Source organism: Dipodomys merriami, unplaced genomic scaffold (assembly GCF_024711535.1).
Source record: "Dipodomys merriami isolate MVZ:Mamm:240054 unplaced genomic scaffold, mDipMer1.0.p SCAF_28, whole genome shotgun sequence".
Lineage (NCBI taxonomy): Eukaryota > Metazoa > Chordata > Mammalia > Rodentia > Heteromyidae > Dipodomys > Dipodomys merriami.
Window position 1 is genome coordinate 12,123,687 of NW_027204270.1, and position 21,954 is coordinate 12,145,640.

Below are 21,954 nucleotides of genomic sequence, written 5' to 3' on the forward strand. Positions count from 1 at the left end.
TGCTCCACTAACAGCTTTTTGCTGGTTAATTGGAAATAAGAATTTGAAGCTTGCTAGGGCTGGCTTCAAACCTTGATCCTCAGATCTGTGTTCTAAGTAGGTAGAGTTACAGATGTGAGCCACTAACACCCAGCCAATGAGCCCTTTTTCTAGAGTCTTCCTCAGTCCTCTATAGACAGGATAAGGACAAATTTGAAGCTGAATCTAACAAAGACTTTAGAGCACCTTGCACTTTACAGGAAATAGGGGCAATAGAAAATAATGCAAATCGGGCTGGGAAGGTGGCTCAGTGGTAGAGCACTTGCCTTGCATGCCTGAGGCCCTGGGTTCGATTCCTCAGCACCACATAAGCAAAAAGAAAAAGCCAGAAGTGACGCTGTGGCTCAGGTGGTAGAGTGCTAGCCTTGAGCTGAAGAGCTGAAGGACAGTGCCCAGGCCCAGAGTTCAGACCCCACGACCGGACCCAAAAAAAAAGAATGCAAATCATGTTGCCCGGAAATGTAGAGACAAACTCAGAATGTGGGACATTCCACAGAACACCTGACCTCTTCCCCAAGGCAGAGGGGCTCACTGTGGAGGTGACATGGGTGTATACAGAACATTTCTATGCAAATTCTATTTCAGGTTAAAAAGAAAAGGCTGTGTGTGGTAGAACACCCCTATGCACCCCAGCGCTTGGGAGGTAGAGAGAGAAGGATCATGAGCTTTAGGCCAGCCTGGACTACACAGTGAGTTCCAGGCCAACCTGGGCTATATAGTTAAGAACCTGCCACCTCCAAAAACCACTACTACCACCACTACCACCAACAGACCTAATTAAGCCAGGTGTGAGGCAGTCTTAGATACTCAGGAGGCTGAAGTAGGAGGATCACATGAATCTGGAAGTTCAAGACCAGCCTGAGAAACATAGCACGATTCTGTCTGAAGAACAACAACAAAAACCTCTGAGACATAATAATGGATGAAATAAATGTGTGGACTTTGCAGAGATTATGATTGTAATAAATCAGCTATAGAGACTGGAAATGTGGCTTAGTGGTAGAGTGCCTGCTTAGCATTCATGAAGCTCTGGGTTCAATTCCTCATAAACAAAATTCCTCCACATAAACAAAAAAAGAAGTGGCACTGGCTCAAGTGGTAGAGTGCTAGCCTTGAGCAAAAGAAGCTCAGGGACAGTGGCAGGCTCTGAGAGTTCAAGCTCTAGGACTGGCAAAAAAAAAAAAAATCAGTTATAAAAATACACTTGTGGCTGGGCACCAGTGGCTCATACCTGTAATTTTAGCTACTCAGGAGACTAAGATCTGAGGATCGTGGTTTGAAGTCAGCTGTGGCAGAAAAGTCCATAACACTCCAATTAACCACGAGAAAACCAGAAGTGGCTGGGCAAGCACTCTACCACTAAGTCACATTCCCAGCCCCCGTTTTACTCTTCTTACTTATAAAGTAGGCTTTCTCACAGCACCCAACTCAGGGTTGATGTGAAACTCAATTTAGATAATGTAAGGACCAAGCATGGGCCAGGTGTTGGTAACTTACGTCTATAATCTAGCTACTCAGGAGGCTGAGGTGTCTGCCTGAGCAGAAAAGTCTAAGACTTACCACCATTAACTAGCAAAAAGCCAGAAGTGGAGCTGTGGCTCAAGTGGTAAAGTACCATCCTTGAGGGGAAAAATCTAAAGCTCCCAGGGCCCCGCATTCAAGCCCCAATACTGGCACTAAATAAATAAACCCGGCACACAGTAGGCACTGAATAAACACTCCTTTCTCGTTTGTATCACCTTTTTCTTCCTCCTTCCCTTCCTTCCCTCCACGACCATCACTCCATCTACCTTTACCCACTCACCTGCCCTGAATGTTCCTTGTCTGAAAACTGCCACACCTGGGCCAGCTCACAGTCCTCCCTTGGGGCAGATGGCATGACCTTGGGCACATCCTGCCCCTTCTCCTAACCTGGACTTACCCCCTGTGAGTGCAGATACTCCACAGTCTTGCTGATGGTGTGCAGGACGAAGCTGGCCTCCCGCTCCGAGAAGAACTTCTGCCGCAGGATCTTGTCTAGCAGCTCCCCGCCCCGCATCAGTTCTGTCACCAGGTACACGTGTTTGCCATCATCGTACACCTGCCGGCAACCTCGCTGTCAGGCCTGGACCTCAGTTACCAACCAGCCTCCCCATGAGCCTCAGGTCTATTTCCTGCTCTGTGCTTTAGTGGCCCTGGGCTGGGCCATCACCCAACCGGGCTCCTGTCTTCCTGCACAAGGGAACTGTCGTGATCCCCCACAGGCAGAGGAGCTCTTGGAGAAGGCCTGAGTCTGAAGGGGAGAAGCTAAGGTGTGTCCAGGGCAGGGGGAACCCAGGGTGCGTTCCTCCACTCAAGCACTCAGAAGTTAAAGACATGGCTTAAGACTAGAGTTGGGAGCCTGCCTCAGTCCTGGTCTCCAGGACCCGCCCACTCACATCTTTCAGGGTGATGATGTTGGGGTGCTGCCCATACCGCAGAAGAATCTCAATCTCTTCTGAAGGATCCCGCTTGCTCTTGTCGATGACCTGAAGAAAGTGGGTGCACAGAGCAGCGCTGGGGACTCCAGGTCCTTTGCTGCCATAGAGCCCGTACTGCAGGCCCTGGGAGTCTCAGACACATCCCTCTCACCATCTACAGAGCCTCGGGCCCCAGCCCTCCCCACCAAAGGGCCACACTAATCAGCCTCACCCACGGCCCAACAGGCTTTGCCAAGCCATGGTCGGGGGGCCCACCTTGACAGCGTACTCCATGTTGGTGGCCTTGTGGACACAGCGCTTGCACACAGAGTAGGAGCCTACACCGATCGTCTCCTTTACCACGTAGCCATCACTAAACACCAGGTTCTTCCCATGGAGTTGCTACAGGAGACCGAGAAATGGGGTTTACTGTGGGCACACAAGTGCCAGCCGTCATCCCCAGAACCTCAACTCAATGGAGATGGTGCTGGGAAAGAGTCAGGAAGCCTGGATAGTGATGGCTGTGTGACCCCAGGCAAGAACCAGCCCCTCTCTGAATCTCGATTTTCTACTCAATATCACCAGCACATTCACTAGTTCCCTGCTGGCCTGGGCTGCAGTCTGCTGGTCAGAGGGTGCATTACACTTTTTCTTTTTTTCGGGTCCGGTCGTGGGGCCTGAACTCTGGGCCTGGGCACTGTCCCTCAGCTCTTCAGCTCAAGGCTAGAGTTCTACCACTTGAGCCATAGCGCCACTTCCGGCTTTTTTCGTTTTGCTAATGTGGTGTTGAGGAATCGAACCCAGGGCCTCCTGCATGCAAGGCAAGCGCTCTACCACTGAGCCATCTTCCCAGCCCCTACATTTTTTTCTCTTTGTGCCAGTATTAGGGCTTCCTCACTTGGCTCTTTTTGCTCAAGGCTGGTGCTCTACCACTTGAGCCACAGCTCCACCTCCAAATTTTTTTGTGGTTAACTGAACATAAGAATCCCGTGGGGCTGGGAAGGTGGCTCAGTGGTAGAGCGCTTGCCTCACATGTCTGAGGCCCTGGGTTCGATTCCTCAGCACCACATAATCAAAAAGAAAAAAGCCGGAAGTGGCGCTGTGGCTCAAGTGGTAGAGCGCTAGCCTTGAGCTGAAGAGCTGAGGGACAGCACCCAGGCCCAGAGTTCAGGCCCCATGACCGGACCCGGGAAAAAAAAAAAAAAAAAAGAATCCCATGAACAGGGGCTGGGAAGGTGGCTCAGTGGTAGAGTGCTTGCCTTGCATGCATGAGGCCCTGGGTTCGATTCCTCAGCACCACAAAAGAAAAAAGCCAGAAGTGGCGCTGTGGCTCAAGTGGTAGAGCGCTAGCCTTGAGCTGAAGAGCTGAGGGACAGTGCCCAGGCCCAGAGTTCAGGCCCCATGACCAGACCCCCCCCCAAAAAAAAAAAAAAAAGAATCCCATGAACTTTCTTGTCCATGATGGCTTCAAACAGTGATCCTCAGATCTCAGCCTTCTGAGTAGCTAGGATTACAAGTATGGTTCTGAGAAGCCTGGGCAAATCTCAGAGAGATGCAGGACCCCTGACTACTTGCCCTTTATGGGGTGTCTCAAGGTTCTGAGATTAACTATGAAGATGCTCATAGGGTGCTTAGTGTGAGCAGGATGAGGCATACATTTAAGCACTTCTGTAAGGTGGCCACATGTCAATTTGGTTTGTGACTATTGTCTATTGTCCTTGCATCTAGTCTGTTTTTGTTGTTGTTGTTATTGTCATGGGGCCTGAACTCTGGGCCTGGGCGCTATCCCTCAGCTCTTCAGCTCAAGCCTAGCCCTCTACCACTTCAGCTACAGTGTCACTTCTGGTTTTCTGGTAGTTAATTGGAGACAAGAGTCTCACAGACTTTCCTGCCGGGATGGCTTTGAACTGAGATCCTCAGATCTTAGCCTCCTGAGTAGCTAGGATTTCAGGCATGAGCCACCGGCGCCTGGCTTTAGTCTGGTTTAATATTTGTCCTGGACAAAGATGGCCCAGTTGGGACAACAAATTACATAATCACCTTAGCTATAATCATAGTAACTCAGATAACCCTCACAACTCTATAGAGGTTATCATGATCCTAATTTGCAGATAAGGAAACTGAGGCACAGGGAAGGTGTCTTATCCAAAGTCACTTTTACCCTGGGAGCTCTAAACCCAGGCAACAAGCTCTGGAGTCTACATTCTTTTTTTTGGGGGGGGGGGGGTCGGTCGTGGGGCCTGAACTCTGGGCCTGGGCGCTGTCCCTCAGCTCTTCAGCTCAAGGCTAGTGCTCTACCACTTTTGAGCCACAGCGCCACTTCCGGCTTTTTTCTTTTTGCTTATGTGGTGCTGAGGAATTGAACCCAGGGCCTCGAGCATGCAAGGCAAGCGCTCTACCACTGAGCCACCTTCCCAGCCTACATTCTTGCCTCTCCTCTCTAAACTTTCCTTGGAGCACGGCAGTATACAAACAAGGGACGAATGTGAGAACTTATAGTCTTCCGCCACCCACTCCTGACTGGGCAGCCACTCCCTCACTCTACCTCCTGAGCATTCACTGGCATTTACACACACCCTGGCTCTGTTCCAGGGAGTTTACACCTTTATTCTCATCTAGTCGTCAGGGGTGAGACAGGCATCATCCCGCTTTATGCATGGGATAGGTGAGGGTCCAGGAGCTTGGAGGCTCCCTTAGGGTTTATCCAAGGCCCATCTGCCTCTAGAGCCTGTGTTCTTCTTTGTTTCGCCTTGAGGCTTCCGGGTGGAAAAGTATAAGTGAGCAGCAGTGCCCTGCCTCACTCACCTGTACCACTGAATTCAAGGGCGCCTGTGTGGTCCGAGGCTTCCCATCATCCTCCATGAGGCCAGTGGCCACGAAGCTGAAGCCACGGAATAGCTGATGGGCTCCAGCGCTGGGGGGGATGCCTGGGGAATCTGTAGGGACAGGAGGTGACATGAGCCTGGAGAGGTGCCCTTCATCCCCACACAGCCCAGCAAAGAGGACCCAGGAGGTCCCAGCCTGCCTCAGCATCTGACCACAGTGGGGCCTCTATTCTAGGCCTTCGCCTATCTGCTCCTACATGTTTAGATCAACCCAGCCCTGCCACATGAAGAATGCTCAATTCCCACATTTGGTTTCCAGTCCAAGTTCCATTCAGACTAAGAGTCCTACTTTCTCCCTGGCCTCCCTGACTCAGGAGTGACTCTTCAGGACCTTGTTGTTTTTTTTTTTTTGTCAGTTGTGGGGTTTGAACTCTGGGCTTGGGCGCTGTCCCTGAGCATTTCAGCTCAAAGTTAGTGCTCTACTGCTTGAGTCACAACACCACTTCCAGTTTTCTGGAGGTTAATTGGAGATCAGAGTCTCATGGACTTTCCTGCCTGGCCTGGCTTTGAACCACGATCCTCAGATCTCAGCTTCCTGAGTAGCTAGGATTATAGGTGTGAGTCACTGGGGCCCAGCTTTGTTGTTGTCAGTCATGGGGCTTGAACTCGAGGCCTGGGCACTGTCCCTAAGCTTTTTCACTCAAGGCTAGCGCTCTACTACTTTGAGCCACAGAGCTACTTCTGGTTTTCTGGTGTTTGATTGGAAATGAGTCTATTGGACTTTGCCTGGGCTGGCTTTGAATCAGGACCCTCAGCTCTTGGCCTCCTACGATTATAGGTGTGAGCCACTGGCGCCTGGCTTCCCTGAGATTCTTTGCTCAAGGCTAGCACTCTACCATTTGAGCCACAGCTCCATTTCTGGCTTTTTCTTTTTTCTTTTTTCTTTTTTTTTTTTTTGTCGTTGTAGGGCCTGAACTCTGGGCCTGGGCGCTGTCCCTCAGCTCTTCAGCTCAAGGCTAGTGCTCTACCACTTGAGCCACAACGCTACTTCCGGCTTTTTCTGTTTATGTGGTGCTGAGGAATCGAACCTAGCACCTCATGCATGCAAAGCAAGCACTCTACCACTGAGCCACCTTCCCAGCCCCTCTGACCTTTTCTGTTTTTGTGGTACTGAGAAATCAAACCCAGGGCTTCATGCATACTAGACAAGCACTCTACCACTAAGCCACATTCCCAGTCCCCAAGGGACCATCTTATTAACCATTATTGCCCCTTATGGCTGGGACACAATAGTGACTTGGTATGTAGTTAGCTGATAAATAAGGTGTAGACAGATTGTTCATAAAGTGCTGAACGCTCAGTCACCAGAGGTGTGCAGGATACAGTGAGCAAAGCACATGCTTTGCTAACATGTGCCTCTCCAGAGGCATCTCAGTCCTAACATGCTACTCGCCACCCACAGGCAAAAACCTAGCCAAAATGTTTGGAATTACCAAGCTTCCGCCCAGAAGGCCTTCATTGACTTCCTTTTATTTTTATTTTTTGTTGGTCGTGAACTTGGCCTGGGCGCTGTCCCTCAGCTCTTGAGCTCAAGGCTAGCACTCTACCACTTGCGCCACAGCGCCACTTCCAGCTTTTTCTGCTTCTGTGGTGCTGAGGAATCGAACCCAGGGCCTCATGCATGCAAGGCAAACACTCTACCACTGGGCCACCTTCCCAGCCCCTCCCATTGGCTTCTTGAAGTAACTCCTAGGAGTGAGTGGGACAGTGGCTGTGCCCATGTTCCAGATGAGTACACTGAGGGCCCAGCAGTTAGAAAGCCCCAAAGACAGATTCCCACGCTTGCTCTTGACCTATGAATACTGTCAACCCTGCTCTACCAGACTCTCTCTACCGTGGTTTTGCTGGGTCAGATTCCTTAGTCCTGACCTGACTACAGGCCTGCTGTGTTTAGTCTTCCCAGTGGGCTGGGTGACGCCCACAGCAGGGGTCCTGACTCTCCCATTGTGGCCCAATCCACCCACACACCTCACCCTCTCACCCAGACACAAAGAAGCCCACAGAGCCCCAGAGTAAGAGAATCAAGCAGCCTGACACAGGCCAGACACTCACCGCCTGTCTACCCACACACTCAGGCCCGGCCTGCCAGAGTTCCTGACCATCCCTGTGTCCCCAGGTGCCCCAGTCTCCCTGTTTTGCTCTTGTACCAGCCCTGGACAGACAAAATCAGACAAGGGATGTACCTCTTGGCGTGCGGGAGGTGAACTCAGTGTCAAAGTAGAAGGTGTCATCGGGCTGAGCTACAGCGGGCTTGAAGGGTGGCTTGATCTCGCGACGGTAGAGCTTCTACAAGATGGGGGGTGCGGTTTCTGATCACCACGGTACTCCCACTGCCCACTGGGAGCCCCAGCTAGGAGCAGAGGTCCCAATGCCCAGCAGACAACAGCAGGACTGCTTGCCTGAGGGAGGCTGGCCCTACGCTGAAGTCTTCAAGACCGGTCATCATCCTCTACTGCTACTTCTGTGGCCACCGTCCTCAGAGCCCCCTCCCATGCCCCCTTCTCCCCCCCTCCCCTGCACTCCATCCCCTTCCTATGGCCGGCCCTGGGGGAGCCAGGCATGGATGGCCACTCACGTTCCAGTCAATGGTGGAGTAGAAGATGTGCCGCTTGATTTCTTCTGCCCCGTCGGGGCCAGAACCTAAAAGAGCCCAAATGAAGGGTTTGCTCCAGAAGGCCCAACCCCAGGCAACCAACCCATCAGCCAAGGAGCTGCACAGAGCTCTGTGACCAGATGCTAGGACAGGGAGCAGGGGATAGGCTCACGCTGCTCTGAATGTGCCTAAGACTGTTGACCACTTCGTCTTTTCTACTTTATGGAGCTTTTGATGATCAAGCGGCAATGTATACACAGAAGGAGGAGGCCCAGAGATGTCCAAGACCTTGTCAAAGTCACACAGTCAGGACGGAAGCTGGATTTATTCTGGGAGGGACAGAGGCCCCTTACACCCTCCTGAGCCACACCCCATCTCTGCTCCTCTTATCCTAGTGCCCTTCTCAGCATCGATGACACCTTAAGAAGCTGATCATGGAACCAGGTGAACCCACGAGCCAAGGAAGCAGACACCTATTGAACACCTACTACGTGTCAGGCACATCCATGAGACTTCACTTAATTGGCAGAGCCCTGTGCCAGCCTGGGATCCTCAGCTCCACTGAGACAAGAAACTCAGAGCTCGGAGAGGTGAGGTCACCTGCCATGGTCACATGGCTCATACATGGTACTTATTCATTCAGCAAATATTTACGAAGGTCTGCCGTGAGCCAGGCAGTGGGGACTGACACCGCTGGGGCTGGGCCTGAGCCTTGTCATTCCTGAGCTCATGGGCCTGCTCTTGAGCCAGCAACCTTGGCAGGGAAACTATGTGGGGGCCTCTGTCCTTGTCCTCAGAGTGGAGATGACTCAGTTCCTGCCTTCCCCCCTACACACAGGTCATCACCCCCCTCCAACACCACACATGGAGCAGAAAACAGAGCGGCCCGTGGCATTGTCTGCTCACACAAAGGACAACGGTCCCTTTCAGCCCCAGATGTGACCCCATGGCCTAAGTTGCAGCTGTACCCTGCTCCCTACCACCAAGTCCCTTCCTCTGTGCTGTGGCTGCTTACCGAGCCGGTTGGCAGGGTTCCTCTTGAACAGGGCCCGCAGGAGGCTCTGGGCTTCCGTGCTCAGAAACTGGGGCATGCCTAGCTTCGCCCTGAAACAGCCCCCACATCTCATCAGGGCTGAATCCTGCCCCAGGAGCCCAAGCTCTCCTCCCCCTCTTCCAAGGCTTGTTCCCAGCTCAGTCAAGACAAGCTGGCCACTACCTCACCTCCCAAGGACTTCAAGGATCCCTCCCACAAGCCCTGGAAGAAGAAGAAGAAGAAAAAAAAAAAGGATCATGGAGGCAATGAGGGCAGGCCTCCAAACCTGGGTGTTGTTGGGGGAGTTCCTGAGGGCCCAGCATGAGACTGGTGCTTACTTCAAAATCAAGGTCATGGTTTCCTTTCGGTCCTTCCCCTGGAAGGGCAGGGAGCCCGTCAGCATCTCAAACTGCAGAGGACAAGTTCATTTAGGCTTTGCTCCATCTGCCACGCCCCCCTTCCTCCTCCTCCTCCAGCCACCCTGCTCCAACGCCAGAATTCCAGCTCCAAGTCCACCTCTCCCCTCTGCCAACCCAAACCTCCAGTGACAGCGTTAGGTGCCAGAAACCAAGGAAAGGCCCTGAGCCAGGTTTGGAAGTGGGGAAGGGGGTCCCTCAGGTGGGGCCGATCCTGGGAGCTTTCCAAGGAAGGAAATTGTGACAGAATGCAGGAGAGCCAGGCTGTGAGAAGACAAGAGGAAAGCTTTGAGATAAGCCAACTCCCGTGCTGTCCAGAGGGGGACACTGAGGTCAGAGTCCAAGGATTCTTCACCCCTTCCTGGGCACTCACCATTAACACGCCATAGGACCACCAATCTGCACTGTGGGTGTGGCCCTGGCGGTTGACAACCTCCGGAGCCATGTATTCCACGGTCCCGCAGAACGAGTAGGCTTTCTTCTCATGATCAATGGCCTCCTTGCTCAGGCCAAAGTCTGCAGCCAGGAGGGGGCAGAGGTCACATCTTTCGAACCCTGGCTCTCCTTGCTGCCACCCCTTACTCAACTGCCCACTCGAGAGGCCGGAGGGCATCACTTCCATGATACTTAGTAGGAAGCTGAAGCTCAGAGAGGTTAGGTGACCTGCCCAAGGTTACAGATGGAAGAACAAGGATTCCAAGACTGGGATGTTCCAAGTCTGGAGCCTGCCAGGGATCTGACCCTTTTGAGTAGCTGGTACCATCTCTCTCTCTCTTTTTTTTTTTTTCTTTGGTTGTGGGTCTTGAGCTCTTGGCCTGGGCGCTGTCCCTCAGCTCTTCAGCTCAAGGCTAGTGCTCTACCACTTGAGCCACAGTGCCACTTCCAGTTTTCTGGCGGTTAATTGAAGATAACGGTTTCACAGACTTTCCTGCCTGGCCTGGCTTTGAACCTCAATCCTCAGATCTCAGCTTCCTGAATAGCTAGGATTACAGGCGTGAGCCACCAGCACCCAGCTTGGTACCATCTCTTAGGAAAAATGAGCCCCCAGACCTCAGCTGAGACCTCTCAGAAGCTCCTTCCATCTTCCCCTGTAGCCCTAGGGGGCTGGGCCCCACCACTCACCAGTGAGTTTGATGTGGCCCTCCTCATCCAGAAGGATACTAAGAGTGAAGAAACAGGAGTCAGAGGAGTCAGGGTCCCTCAGTGGCAGGTGCCCAGGCAAAAAACTCTGAGTTCTGCTGGCACCATGGGGCAGAGGAACTTGGGCCTGCCCATATGAGGTACTGCACCCAGACTGGAGAAATGGGTGGTGGAGCAGGGTCCCAGCAATGCCATGCAGGTGGGTCTACCTTTTCTGCTAATTCTTGCAACAACTGTGAGGAAAGGCCTATTACAGCCCCATTTCATAAATTTCCTGAAACTACAATTCAGGAAAGTTAATAAGCATCTCTCCATAGTCTCAAAGCTAGTAGCTGTTGGAGACAGAATTTAAATTCAGATGTACCTCACTATTTATTTTTGCTGGTTCTGGGGTTTGAACTCTGGGCCTGGTTGCTGTCCCTGAGCACTTCAGCGCAAGGTGAGTGCTCTATCATTTGAGCCACAGTGCAGACTTTCCTGGCAGAGCTGGCTTTATACCATGATCCTCAGATCTCAGCCTCCTGAGTAGCTAGGATTACAGGCGTGGGCCACTGGTGCCCTGCTTGAGCTCCTTCTTCTTTTTCTTTTTTCTTTGTTTGTTTGTGGGGCTTGAACTCTGGTCCTGGGTGCTGTCCCTCAACTCTTCAGCTCAAGGCGAGAGTGCTCTACCACTTGAGCCACAATGCCAACTTCCAGTTTTCTGGTGGTTTATTGGAGACAAAAGTTTCATGCAGGGCTAGGAAAGTGGCTCAGGGGTAGAGTGCTTGCCTTGCATGCCTGAGGCCCTGGGTTTGATTCCTCAGCACCACATAAGCAGAAAAAGCTGGAAGTGGTGCTGTGGCTCAAGTGGTAGAGTGTAAGCCTTGAGCTGAAGAGCTGAGGGACAGCGCCCAGGCCCAGAGTTCAGGCCCCATGACCAACCAAAAAAAAAAAAAAAAAAAAAGTTTCATGGACTTTCCTATCCAGGCTGGCTTTGAACTGCGATCCTCAGATCTCAGCCTCCTGAGTAGCTAGGATTACAGCTGTAAGCCACTGGCATCTGGCTTGAGCTTCTTTTGCTCAAGGCTAAAACTCTACCACTTGAGCCACAGTGCTACTTTCAGCTTTTTCTGTTTATGTGGTACTGAGGAATCGAACCCAGGGCTTCATACATGGGAGGCAAGCACTCTGCCACTAAGCCACATTCCAAGCCCCTCAAGGGATGATCTTTAATGGTAGAATCTCAGGTGTCATGTTGACTTAGCAATCAAAAGTGGACAACACAGCTACCTGGAAGGTATCAGGTCTTGGTAATGGCAGCAAGGTGATTAGGTAGCCTCTAATCACCAAAGGTAGCAGGCTGCTGTCACCCTGTTCAACCCTGCCCATTTTTCAGAGAGCCCCAGAAGGGGGCAGCTCCTGGAAAGAACAGCACCCAACCTCCATCAGGTAGCTGTATTCTAGAAGAGGCCTGGGGCACTTAGTTCACTAAGGAGGCAGGGCAGGGAGGGCAGAGCTCTACTCACTTCTCAGGCTTGAGGTCTCTGTAAATGATGCCCAGGCTGTGCAAGTGGTCCAGGCCCAGAGCCAGCTCTGCCAGGTAAAACTTCACATCCTCTTCCGTGAACATAACCTGCAATGGGCCAGGGGCCAAAGTGAGGAGGCGCCTCTAGCTGGAACACCCTCTTTCTCTGGAGCTGGGCCACTAGGCAGTCAGCAGCTTCTAGGGGTCCACTCTAGGCACCAGACACCAAAGGGGTGTGAAGTAGGAAGTGACTAACATCCAAGCCACTCACTGTGGCATTGTTTGGTAATAACAAAAGGAGTAGAGAACTAGAATAAACCAGACTCTCTCCACATAACGGAGGGCTCTGCAGACATAAACTAGAACAAATTTAGTTCTTATATGGAGTGATTTATGACAGTCTTAAAAAGGCATGGGGCTCATGCCTGTAATCCTAGCTATTTAGGAGTCTTTGAGATCTGAGAATCTCAGTTCAGAGCCAGCCCAGACAGAAAGTATATGAGACTTCTATCTCCAACAAACCACTTAGAAAATTCCAGAAGTGGCTCAAGTAGTAGAATAGTAGCCTTGAGCAAAGGAAGATCAGGGATAATGTCCAGGCCGAGTTCATGACCCAGGACTGGCACTAAAAAGCAGGTGTGGGGGGGCGGGGAGTGAAGGGGGTAATGGGACACAGTATATACAGAATGATACATTTTACCCAAGAAGGTGGAGGTAAAGATTCAGAACATTATTTGCAAAAGGCACATGGGAAACCAATGTGAAAGAAACCAGTGGAAATGCTTTACCTAGAGGTAGGGAGATAGAAGGGAATGAGATGAAAAAAGAGGAAGACTGCTTTTTTGTGTGTATGTGACAGTCCTGGGGCTTGAACTTAGGGCCTGGGTGCTGTACCTGAGCTTTTTCACTCAAGACTAGTGCTTGAGCAAAAAACAAAATTATTGGGTTTTTTTTTTTTGGTGATTAATTTGGAGTTAAAAGTCTTATGGACTTTCTGGCTCAAGCTGGCTTCGAACCACCATTGTCACACCTTAGCCTCCTGAAGAGTGTGAACTACCAGCATCCCGCCTTGAAGATTTTTTTTGGGGGGGGGTCCAGTCGTGGGGCCTGAACTCTGGGCCTGGGCACTGTCCCTCAGCTCTTCAGCTCAAGGCTAGCGCTCTACTTGAGTCACAGCGCCACTTCCGGCTTTTTTCTTTTTGCTTATGTGGTACTGAGGAATCGAACCCAGGGCCTCAGGCATGCAAGGCAAGCACTCTACCACTGAGCCACCTTCCCAGCCCACCTTGAAGATTTTTTAAAAATAATTTTTACTGTTTTACTTATTTATTTATTGTTTATGTGGTACTGAAGAATCAAACCCAGGGCCTCATGCATGCTAGGCAAGCCCTCTGCCATCTACCACTAAGGCACATTCCCAGCCCCTGGAAGTCTTTTTGTTGTTGTTGTTGTTGGTCGTGGGGCCTGAACTCTGGGCCTGAGTGCTGTCCCTCAGTGCTCAAGATGAGTACTCTACCACTTGAGCCACAGTGCCACTTCTGGTTTTCTGAGTGGTTTGTTGGAGATAAGAGTCTCACAGACTTTCCTGCCCAGGCTGGCTTTGAACTGCAATCCTCAGATCTTAGCTTCCTGAGTAGCTAGGATTACAAGGGTGAGCCACCGATGCCGAGCGTAGTTCAACTATTTTTGTATAACATGCAGGACAAGAACGCTAGTCTATAGCTTTCTGGGGACATTTGGACTTCTCCCCTGTGCTCATGTCCTGCTTAGCACAGCACTGGCAGCATGGATGTGGTACGGGGCACCCTTAGCTCTGCAAAATCAAGGTGGCATCAGATCTAGAGGCTTTCTAGGGTTGGCCTCTGTACTAGGGCAGGTGACGTTTCCAGGGTCAGAGGCCGCCAGGACGGGCTGGACAGTTAGTCATAGCACCAGGCCACATCAGATATATTCTTCACAAGGCCCTGGAATAGAAGACTGTTGTGTCCCCAGCTCCATCCTGGGACCCTCTGGCAGGATGAATGTCAGCTCACCTCTTTTGAGAGCCGAGTGAAGAGGTCACCACCACGTAGGAAGTCCAGAATGAGATAGAGCTTGCCCTCTGTCTGGAAGGCTGAGAAAGGGGAAGATCCATGCTGGTGTCACCTGAGTTGTGAACTGTTCCTCCAGCTCTGGCCCTTTGGCCAGACAGGTGGGAAGTAGGACAAGGTACAGAGAAGGCAGCAGACCATGGGAAAGGGTCGAAGCTGAGAGGGACAGGAATCTGTGGGATTCCTGGGCGGGATCTGTGTCTCACCATAATGTAGCTTCACCACAAATGGATGGTTGACATCAGCCAGGATGTCTCTCTCCATCTTGGTCCGAACGCGGTCACGCACTGGCCAGAAGAGAAAGGAAGTCACCAACATAGCCACTCTCCCAGCCCAACTACAGGCTCCCTTTTCAGTTATTCCTCCAAGCCTGTGCTTCTCAGATTCTCCCAACCACAGCCCTGCGGATAATCAATTTCCTTCTTCCTCCCCAGACCATTCTGGCTTTCTCAGTTCTGGGCCTGACCTCTACTTCTGCCTCTCATGGCAAAGCCCAATGTCAGGACTCAGTACTTCACCCAGAACTCCAGCCCTCTCTCCCACCGTATCTCATATCAAGAGCCACTGAGCAACTAGAACTCCACTGTGCCCTATTTTCTGAGGTCCTTAGACTTTGACTCTATGTACCTTTAACAGCCTCCTCTTCATCAGACATAAAAATTCCCTAGTATTGCTGGGCGCCGGTGGCTCACGCCTGTAATCCTAGCTACTCAGAGTTCAAAGCCAGCCTGGGTAGGAAAGTCCGTGAGACTCTTACCTCCAATAAATCACTCAGAAAACCAGAAGGGGCACTGTGGCTCAAGTGGTAAAGTGCTACCCTTGAGCTGAAGAGCTGAGGGACAGCGCCCAAGCCCCAGACCAAAAAAACTAAACAAAACAAACAAAAGCGCTTAACAAAAAGGAAGAAAAAACATTGCCCAGTAATTCTATCAGCAGGCTCTTGGCTGATGTGATTCAGGTCTGGCTTTCTTCCCCACTGGAGGCCGCTTTGCCCTTGAACCCTTGGATGGGGACTTCCGGGTTCCCAGTGCTGGGCTTCCCCTCCAGAGCACTTTTTCTTTGCTTCAATTCTTGTATTCCCCTTACCAGATGCAGCAGGTGGTAGGAGGTAATTAACTACCCCAGCTGTTTCCAACACACCTTATATTTCCAACCACCTCAGGCAAACAGCTCCTCCTTCCCAGATGCCCTTTCTCTATCACCTTGGTCAAGATAACTCCTAATCCATTCCTCAAGGCGTATCGGCTTCTCTTCAGATGTATCCGTGACCTCTCAGCAGTTTCTGAAAGGCTGCATCTCAGCCCACAGTGTTCCACAGTCTTAAGACAGCCATACACAAGCATCACAGGACCATTGCATGGCATTTGCAGGGCATGTATAGATAACCTTTTTTTGGTCCGTTATAAGGCCTAAACTCTGGGCCTGGGTGCTGTTCCTCAGCTCTTCAGCTGAAGGCTAGCACTCTACCACTTGAGCTACAGCAACACTTCTGGCTTATGTTGCTTATGTGGTGCTGAGGAATCGAACCCAGGGCCTCATGTATGCAAGGCAAGCACTGTACCATTGAGCCACCTTCCCAGCCCTATAGATAGCCTCTTGCATCCAGCCTGTGAGACCTGTTCATATGAGATGTCTTTTCATCACTCTCTATGGCTCTGGGGAGTGACCCCTGTCCATCAGGCTGCACAAAAACTACCTTCACCTTGCAGATCCCTCATGGGCCATAGAAGCCATCCATTCCTAAGGCTGAACTTTCCCACTTCCCCTACACTCCAATCAAGGCTTGGCTTAGACTGCATATGATCAGTGGACACACTGACTTTGCAGGCCAGTCACAGTCAACATCTGACCCTGAATCCACTACCTTCACATCCTTTTTAAGTTCCTAGAATTTCAGACCTTGGCTTAGATCCTCCTCCTTCAGAACCTCTCTTCCACTCACCTCTGTAGCCCTGTCTCCACCCACCCTCTAAGCCAATCTACCCCCCCCTCCACTTCTTTCACACTCTTCTGTACCCTAGAGCCAGAGAAATCTCCCTCAGATTCTTTTTGTTTGTTTGTTTGTTTTGGGTCCAGTCGTGGGGTCTGAACTCTGGGCCTGTGAGCTCACTGTCCCTCAGTGGGCCTGAACTCTGGGCCTGGGCACTGTCTCTCAGCTCTTCAGCTCAAGGCTAGTGCTCTACCACTTGAGCCACAGCACCACTTTGGCTTTTTTTCTTTTTGCTTATGTGGTGCTAAGGAATTGAACCCAGAGCCTCATGCATGCAAGGCAAGCGCTCTACCACTGAGCCACCTTCCCAGCCACCCCCCCCCCGCCCTTTTTTTAAAATCAGTCGTGGGGCTTGAACTCTGAGCTCTTCAGCTCAAGACAAGTGCTCTAGCCCTTGAGCCACAGTGCCACCTCCAGTTTTCAAGTAGTTAATTGGAGATAAGAGTCTAATGGACTTTTTTTTTTTTTTGGTCCGGTCGTGGGGCCTGAACTCTGGGCCTGGGCGCTGTCCCTCAGCTCTTCAGCTCAAGGCTAGCACTCTACCACTTGAGCCACAGTGCCACTTCCGGCTTTTTTCTTTTTGCTTATGTGGTGCTGAGGAATCGAACTCAGGGCCTCATGCTGCAAGGCAAGCGCTCTACCACTGAGCCACCTTCCCAGCCCCCTAATGGACTTTCTTGCCCAGGCTGGCTTTGAACTGAGATCCTCAGATCTCAGCCTCCTGAGTAGCTAGGATTGCAAGTGTGAGCCACCAGCACCCTGCTTCCCTCAGATTCTGCTAGCGTTATAAAACAACTCTGCTGACCAGATACCAGTTTGGTGTTTTTTTTGGTTTTTTTTGTTTTTTTTTTTTGCAGTACTAGGGTTTGAACTCAGGGCCTCATGCTTGCTAAACAGGTGCTCTACCACATGAGCCAGTCAGTTCCTTTTTGTGCAGGCTACTTTCAAGATAGGGTCTCACTTTCTTTTCTTTTCTTTTTTTTTTTTTTTTTTTGTCGGTCATGGGGCTTGTCCTGGGCTCTGTCCCTCAGCTCTTCAGCTCAAGGGGAGCGCTCTACCACTTGAGCTACAGCGCCACTTCAGGTTTTCTGGTGGTTTTATTGGAGATAGGAATCTCACGGTCTCTCCTGCCCGGGGTTGGCTTTGAACCGCAATCCTCAGATCTCAGCCTCCTGAGTAGCTAGGATTACAGGCGTGAGCCACCAGCGCCCGGCGGGTCTCACTTTATGTATGGATTGGCCTGAACTGCAATCCTCCTATTTTGTGTTTTTCTTTGTCACTGAAATGACAGGTCCATGCCACTATGCCCAGCCAGGTGCTTGGGATGACAGATGCCCAGCCATTGATTGAGATAGAGTCTTGCAACATTTATGCCCAGTCTAGCCTTGAACCATTATCTTCCTATCTCTGCCTCCCAAGTAGCTAGGATTACTGACTTGAATCATTTTGCCGAAGTACATTGCATTCTCCCCACTACCTCATTCCAAATATTCACCTTCAGCCAGTCATGGCCAGCCTCTTTGAGAACGAGGAAGGGGAGAGGGGAGATTGGGTATAGGTCTGTTTTCCACCTCCATACTAGGTGCTCCTGAAGATAGAGCCACTTCTTTCATCAGCCCCAAGACCTGTGAGACCTGGGCTTCTCCCTTAACCCCGGGCCCAGAGTGAGTTCTGCCCAGGAAGGTGCCCAGACTCACCTTTCAATGTTGCCTTCTTCAGTACCTTCATGGCATACAGATGCCCATTGTCAGGCCGGGTGACCTTCCGCACCAGGAAGACCTGAGAAAGTAGAGGCAGAAAACTCCAGGGAGGAGCTGGGAGGAGGCTGAGCCGAATGGCTCTCATCTTCCATGGTCTCTGTTGAGTCTGGCTTCCCTGAGCCCCAAGATGAACTTCTCACCTTTGCCCTCTGACTCTCTGGTCAAGACACCTAGCCCCCACCTTGGACATGACTGGTGCTATCCTCCCAGCCCGGACTCATGACTCACTTTGCCAAAGGATCCTTGGCCCAGAACCTTGAGGAGCTCGAAATGAGATGGATCTGCTTTCTCGGAGCCTGCCTTGACATGGTGCGTGATGGAGATCTCCTTGAGGACGCCCTCATCCTGGACAGAGGAGCAGAGCTGGTGGTAGGCACAGGGCCCTGCTCAGAGAGCAGGGGATGGCGCCCATCCAAGCCGTACCACCAGACCTTAGCAGACCCAACAGACCATGTTCCTGATGGGCCGGCTCTAAGACTCATGGGTCCCAATGGGGCTTCAAAGGCTGCAATGCCAAATCACCAAGGTGCTGGTTCAGGAAAGGCCCGGCTCTGGTCACCCTGCGGGCTCTGACCTAGTCAGGCCCCAAGGGATGGCCCAGCATGGCCAGGAAGAGCTGACCCTAGACTCTGGCTGAGGTGCAGGGACCTATAAGGTTTGCCAGTAGGACTCCCCTCCCCCTGCTGTTTTGGTTTTGCTACAATAGGAAGTAACATTTGAGCTCACAATGGGGAGGTAGAATTGGCCTTTGTTGCTGGTAAGGATGAGATGGGGAGTTCGCTCTGGGTATATGGAGAGAGTTAAGGTACACAGAAGCTTAAGTGTCACCCAGACACCCCCCTTCAACCCACTAAGTATCAGCCTGAGCTCGGTGGGAGTTAACGCCAGAAACTCCATGGCTCACCTGCCCAAACTTCTCTTGGAAACCCTTGGTCAGGTCCCAGCTGTTCTAGGGGCTTTCTGCCCCTCCCCAATCTGTCAGCCTTGCCCTGATACCCTGAGGTGTCACCACCTCATTTCCCCAGGAAGCAAGCCTGAGCAGGGTCCAACCACCCCGCAGGGCCAGACATGGGCTAGGAGAGTCCAAAGCCAGATTAAGCCCTAGTGGCTACTCAGGCACCTGTTTCCAAGGGCTATGCCAGACTAGGACCAGACATCCGGGCACACTCACCGAGTCCCGCTGAGGGCCAGAACCAGGGCCAGGGGCAGGCAGAGAGGACTGAACGATCCTGGGCCGCTGCTTCCTGGGTAGCCAGGGGAGCAGGGCCCAGAGCCGCAGACGGGGCGGCTTGGGATCCTGCTCCATCCGCCCAGCAGGGCCAGCACCATGGCAGGAGCAGGCAGTGTCAAGGGCTGCTGCGGAGGTGGCCAGGCCCAAGGCGGATGTGCAGGGTGAGGGCACAGGGGCTGGGCCCGGCCCAGGGCAACCAATCATTCAGGGCCTGTGGTTTCCTAGCTCCAGGCCTCCACCCTCAGCCTGCTCCCTTCTCTCCACCCCACCTCCCCAGTGCCTGAAGAGGCTACCCTCTGGCCCTCCCCCCATCCTCCTGTGGGCTTACAGAGGGAAAACCTCAGGCGGACCCAGCTGCTGAGTAGATTGGTACCCAGCAGGCAGAAACAGGTGCCTAGTGCGTATAGGCAGAGAAGGGGACACCAACAGGCAGAGGCAGGCATTCAACAGGTAGAGATATAAAAAGATAAGCATCCAACAGGCAGGACGAGGGAGATACACATCACTTGTAAGTATATATATATATGTGTATATATGTATATGTATATATATATATATATATATATATATATATACACATACACAAATACAAATATATATGCCTCCAACAGAAGGGAAGTAAAAGGACTTATGCCCAACAGGCAGAGATAGATGGAGATCTTCACTTAACAGCAGAGAGAGATGGAAACTCAGGTCTAACCGAGGTAGACAAGACCCTTGTCCCAACATGTAGACAGAAGGGATATGAACATATCAGGTAGCAACAGATGGAAATACCAACCCAACAGGCAAAGACAGAAGGCAAAGACAATTAGGTACCAATGGGTGCCTAACATGTGGCATGTACTCAATAAGTGACAACAGGCACTTATCAAAGAGAGACAGGATCTGAAACTCAACAACGCAGAGAGGTAGGCAGCAACACAACCAGAGTAAGTGAGGTCTGCGCAGACTGACAAATGCCAGAGCAGACACGGGCAGGTGACAGGACAGAGATCGCCGGGAAAAGAGTGAAGGGCAGCTCTGCGCATTCTTGTTGGTATAGCAGGGCTGTGGAGAGGCACGAGGGAACGCGGCTGTCAGCCCTCAGCACTCCGGTGTTTGTGGCCAACCCATCTCTAAGGTCTTCTGTTTCCCTGGGTTTTACCTAAACGGGGTCTAGGGCTCCAGTACTGCTCAAGAGTACCATCTCTGCTAGCATTTTGATGATTTTGACTCTGATTTTAAAAAAACCCTGTTAACCCCTTTTGGGGAACAGAAAACTGAGGCACAGAGAATAGCACCGTCCAAAGCCAACCAATCGATGAAACAACTTGAGCCAAGTTCCTCCTCTGGACCCTGCCTGGCTGGAGCTAAGACTCATAGTGCCAGGGAAGGGTAAGCCCCTCCCTTCCTGTCTACCCAAGCCATCCTTTCCCTAAGTCCTAAGACCAGTATGGAACTTCCCACTCCAGAGCTTGACCCTCAGAGACAACTCTGCCTTCAGGAGACTCTCTCTGACAATAGGGGATTAGGTTTAGCAGCCCCATGAAATAACAAAAAAACAGGCAAATTAGATCCCTGGCTGATGTGTAACTTTCTAGACAGACAGAAATGATGGCTCAGAGAGACTGAGATAGTTTAAAGCCACACAGCAATCCCTGCCCAGACTACCCCAAGATCTGCAACTCTGCTTGTCTTGCCTGCCTCGGACAGAAAACTCCCTGGAGACAGATGCAGCCACCCGGAAACCCCAGAGGACAGAGCCACCCTTCCCACCCCCCCATCCCCCCATCTATAACTTGCCCAGAGTCTTGTGACGGACACTGCTGGAGGCAGGTCATTCTTTGGCTCACCTTTCTGAGACAGGAGACTGGGTCTCTCTCAACTCTGGGGAACTCTGCCGGGGTCTGCATGGTGGGGCTCAAGCTAGTGGCCAGAGGGCCCCGTTACTCCTCATACTTCTGCTTTTTTTTTAGCTTTCTTGGTCCCTGGCCCCCTCCTTCTCACTTCCCCCTCAGCAGGGAGGGACTGAAGATGGTACAGGCTGCCTTGCTGAAGAGGGGATACTACAGATACCCAAGCCTATGACCCAGGGACAGCAAACAACCCCCTCCCCTCCTGCCCTGTCTCTAAGGAACACAGAAGCTGTACGATGATGAAGTGGAGCTCAGCCACGCCTTTCCTGACAGCATCCCTGCCATGGCTGTGGGCTCCCAAGAATGGCAGTCAAGTGGATCAAATCCAGGCTTGCCCCCTCTCAATGTCTTCCCTGAAGAAGCCAGTCTCAGTGCCTGGGGTGGGCAAGAGGGTAGAAGGTCCAAGAGAAGGCACGGCTGCTGAAGGGAGAGGTTAGCCAGGCCCTTCCCCCTTCCATGTGGCCGCATCCCTCCACCCCCTTACCCACAGGAACTGACACGTGCTCTGATCATCGGAAACCTTTTCCTTAGACAATCCTGTGCAGAAATAACACGCCTCCATGTACACAAGGACGTCCTGTCCTTTGCAGGGCTTATGACAGCTATCGGTAGCATGGCCTACAGAGGCTGGGAAAGGTGTCTCCCTTAGACTGAGGCTCCTGTGGCTTTCTTGGGCAGGGGCAGCTGCCCCAGGAGCCCAAAGCTCTCTGGGTGAGCACCAGTGCCAGCTCTCTCCCCAACCTCTTAGTCCCTCAGAAGCAAGGGAAGAACGGCTGTGGCTAGCAGGCTACCAGAAGTGACAAGAGGAAGGAAACAGTCTCAGAACTGCCTTCGCTGAAGGGTGTGGGGGCCTGAGGCTCTGGTAGCAGGAGGGAGAAGGACGGCTACTAGCCCACATCCCTGAGTCCCTGCCCAGTTCACCCCACAGATACTTCCT

General features: G+C 51.8%; 1 protein-coding gene across 4 annotated transcripts in view; it reads right to left on the reverse strand.

Annotated features, from left to right (window-relative positions):
- Window positions 1-21,954, reverse strand: part of Rps6ka1 (ribosomal protein S6 kinase A1) — a 43,723-nt gene that overhangs the window by 8,495 nt on the left and 13,274 nt on the right. For 2 of the 4 annotated variants that reach the window (XM_070037554.1, XM_070037556.1), the window contains exons 3-17: window positions 18,117-18,233; window positions 17,826-17,907; window positions 14,345-14,425; window positions 14,082-14,161; window positions 12,050-12,156; window positions 10,527-10,564; window positions 9,778-9,920; window positions 9,327-9,397; window positions 8,971-9,059; window positions 7,938-8,002; window positions 7,546-7,648; window positions 5,283-5,413; window positions 2,754-2,879; window positions 2,457-2,546; window positions 1,961-2,119 (exon numbers count right to left, since the gene is read on the reverse strand). In XM_070037554.1, the coding sequence (XP_069893655.1) occupies window positions 1,961-2,119; window positions 2,457-2,546; window positions 2,754-2,879; window positions 5,283-5,413; window positions 7,546-7,648; window positions 7,938-8,002; window positions 8,971-9,059; window positions 9,327-9,397; window positions 9,778-9,920; window positions 10,527-10,564; window positions 12,050-12,156; window positions 14,082-14,161; window positions 14,345-14,425; window positions 17,826-17,907; window positions 18,117-18,233 (1,482 nt within the window). Of the gene's footprint in view, window positions 1-1,960; window positions 2,120-2,456; window positions 2,547-2,753; window positions 2,880-5,282; window positions 5,414-7,545; window positions 7,649-7,937; window positions 8,003-8,970; window positions 9,060-9,326; window positions 9,398-9,777; window positions 9,921-10,526; window positions 10,565-12,049; window positions 12,157-14,081; window positions 14,162-14,344; window positions 14,426-17,825; window positions 17,908-18,116; window positions 18,234-19,059; window positions 19,227-20,954; window positions 21,173-21,954 lie in introns of those variants that run through there. The other 2 variants (XM_070037553.1, XM_070037555.1) reach the window with 2 other exon arrangements.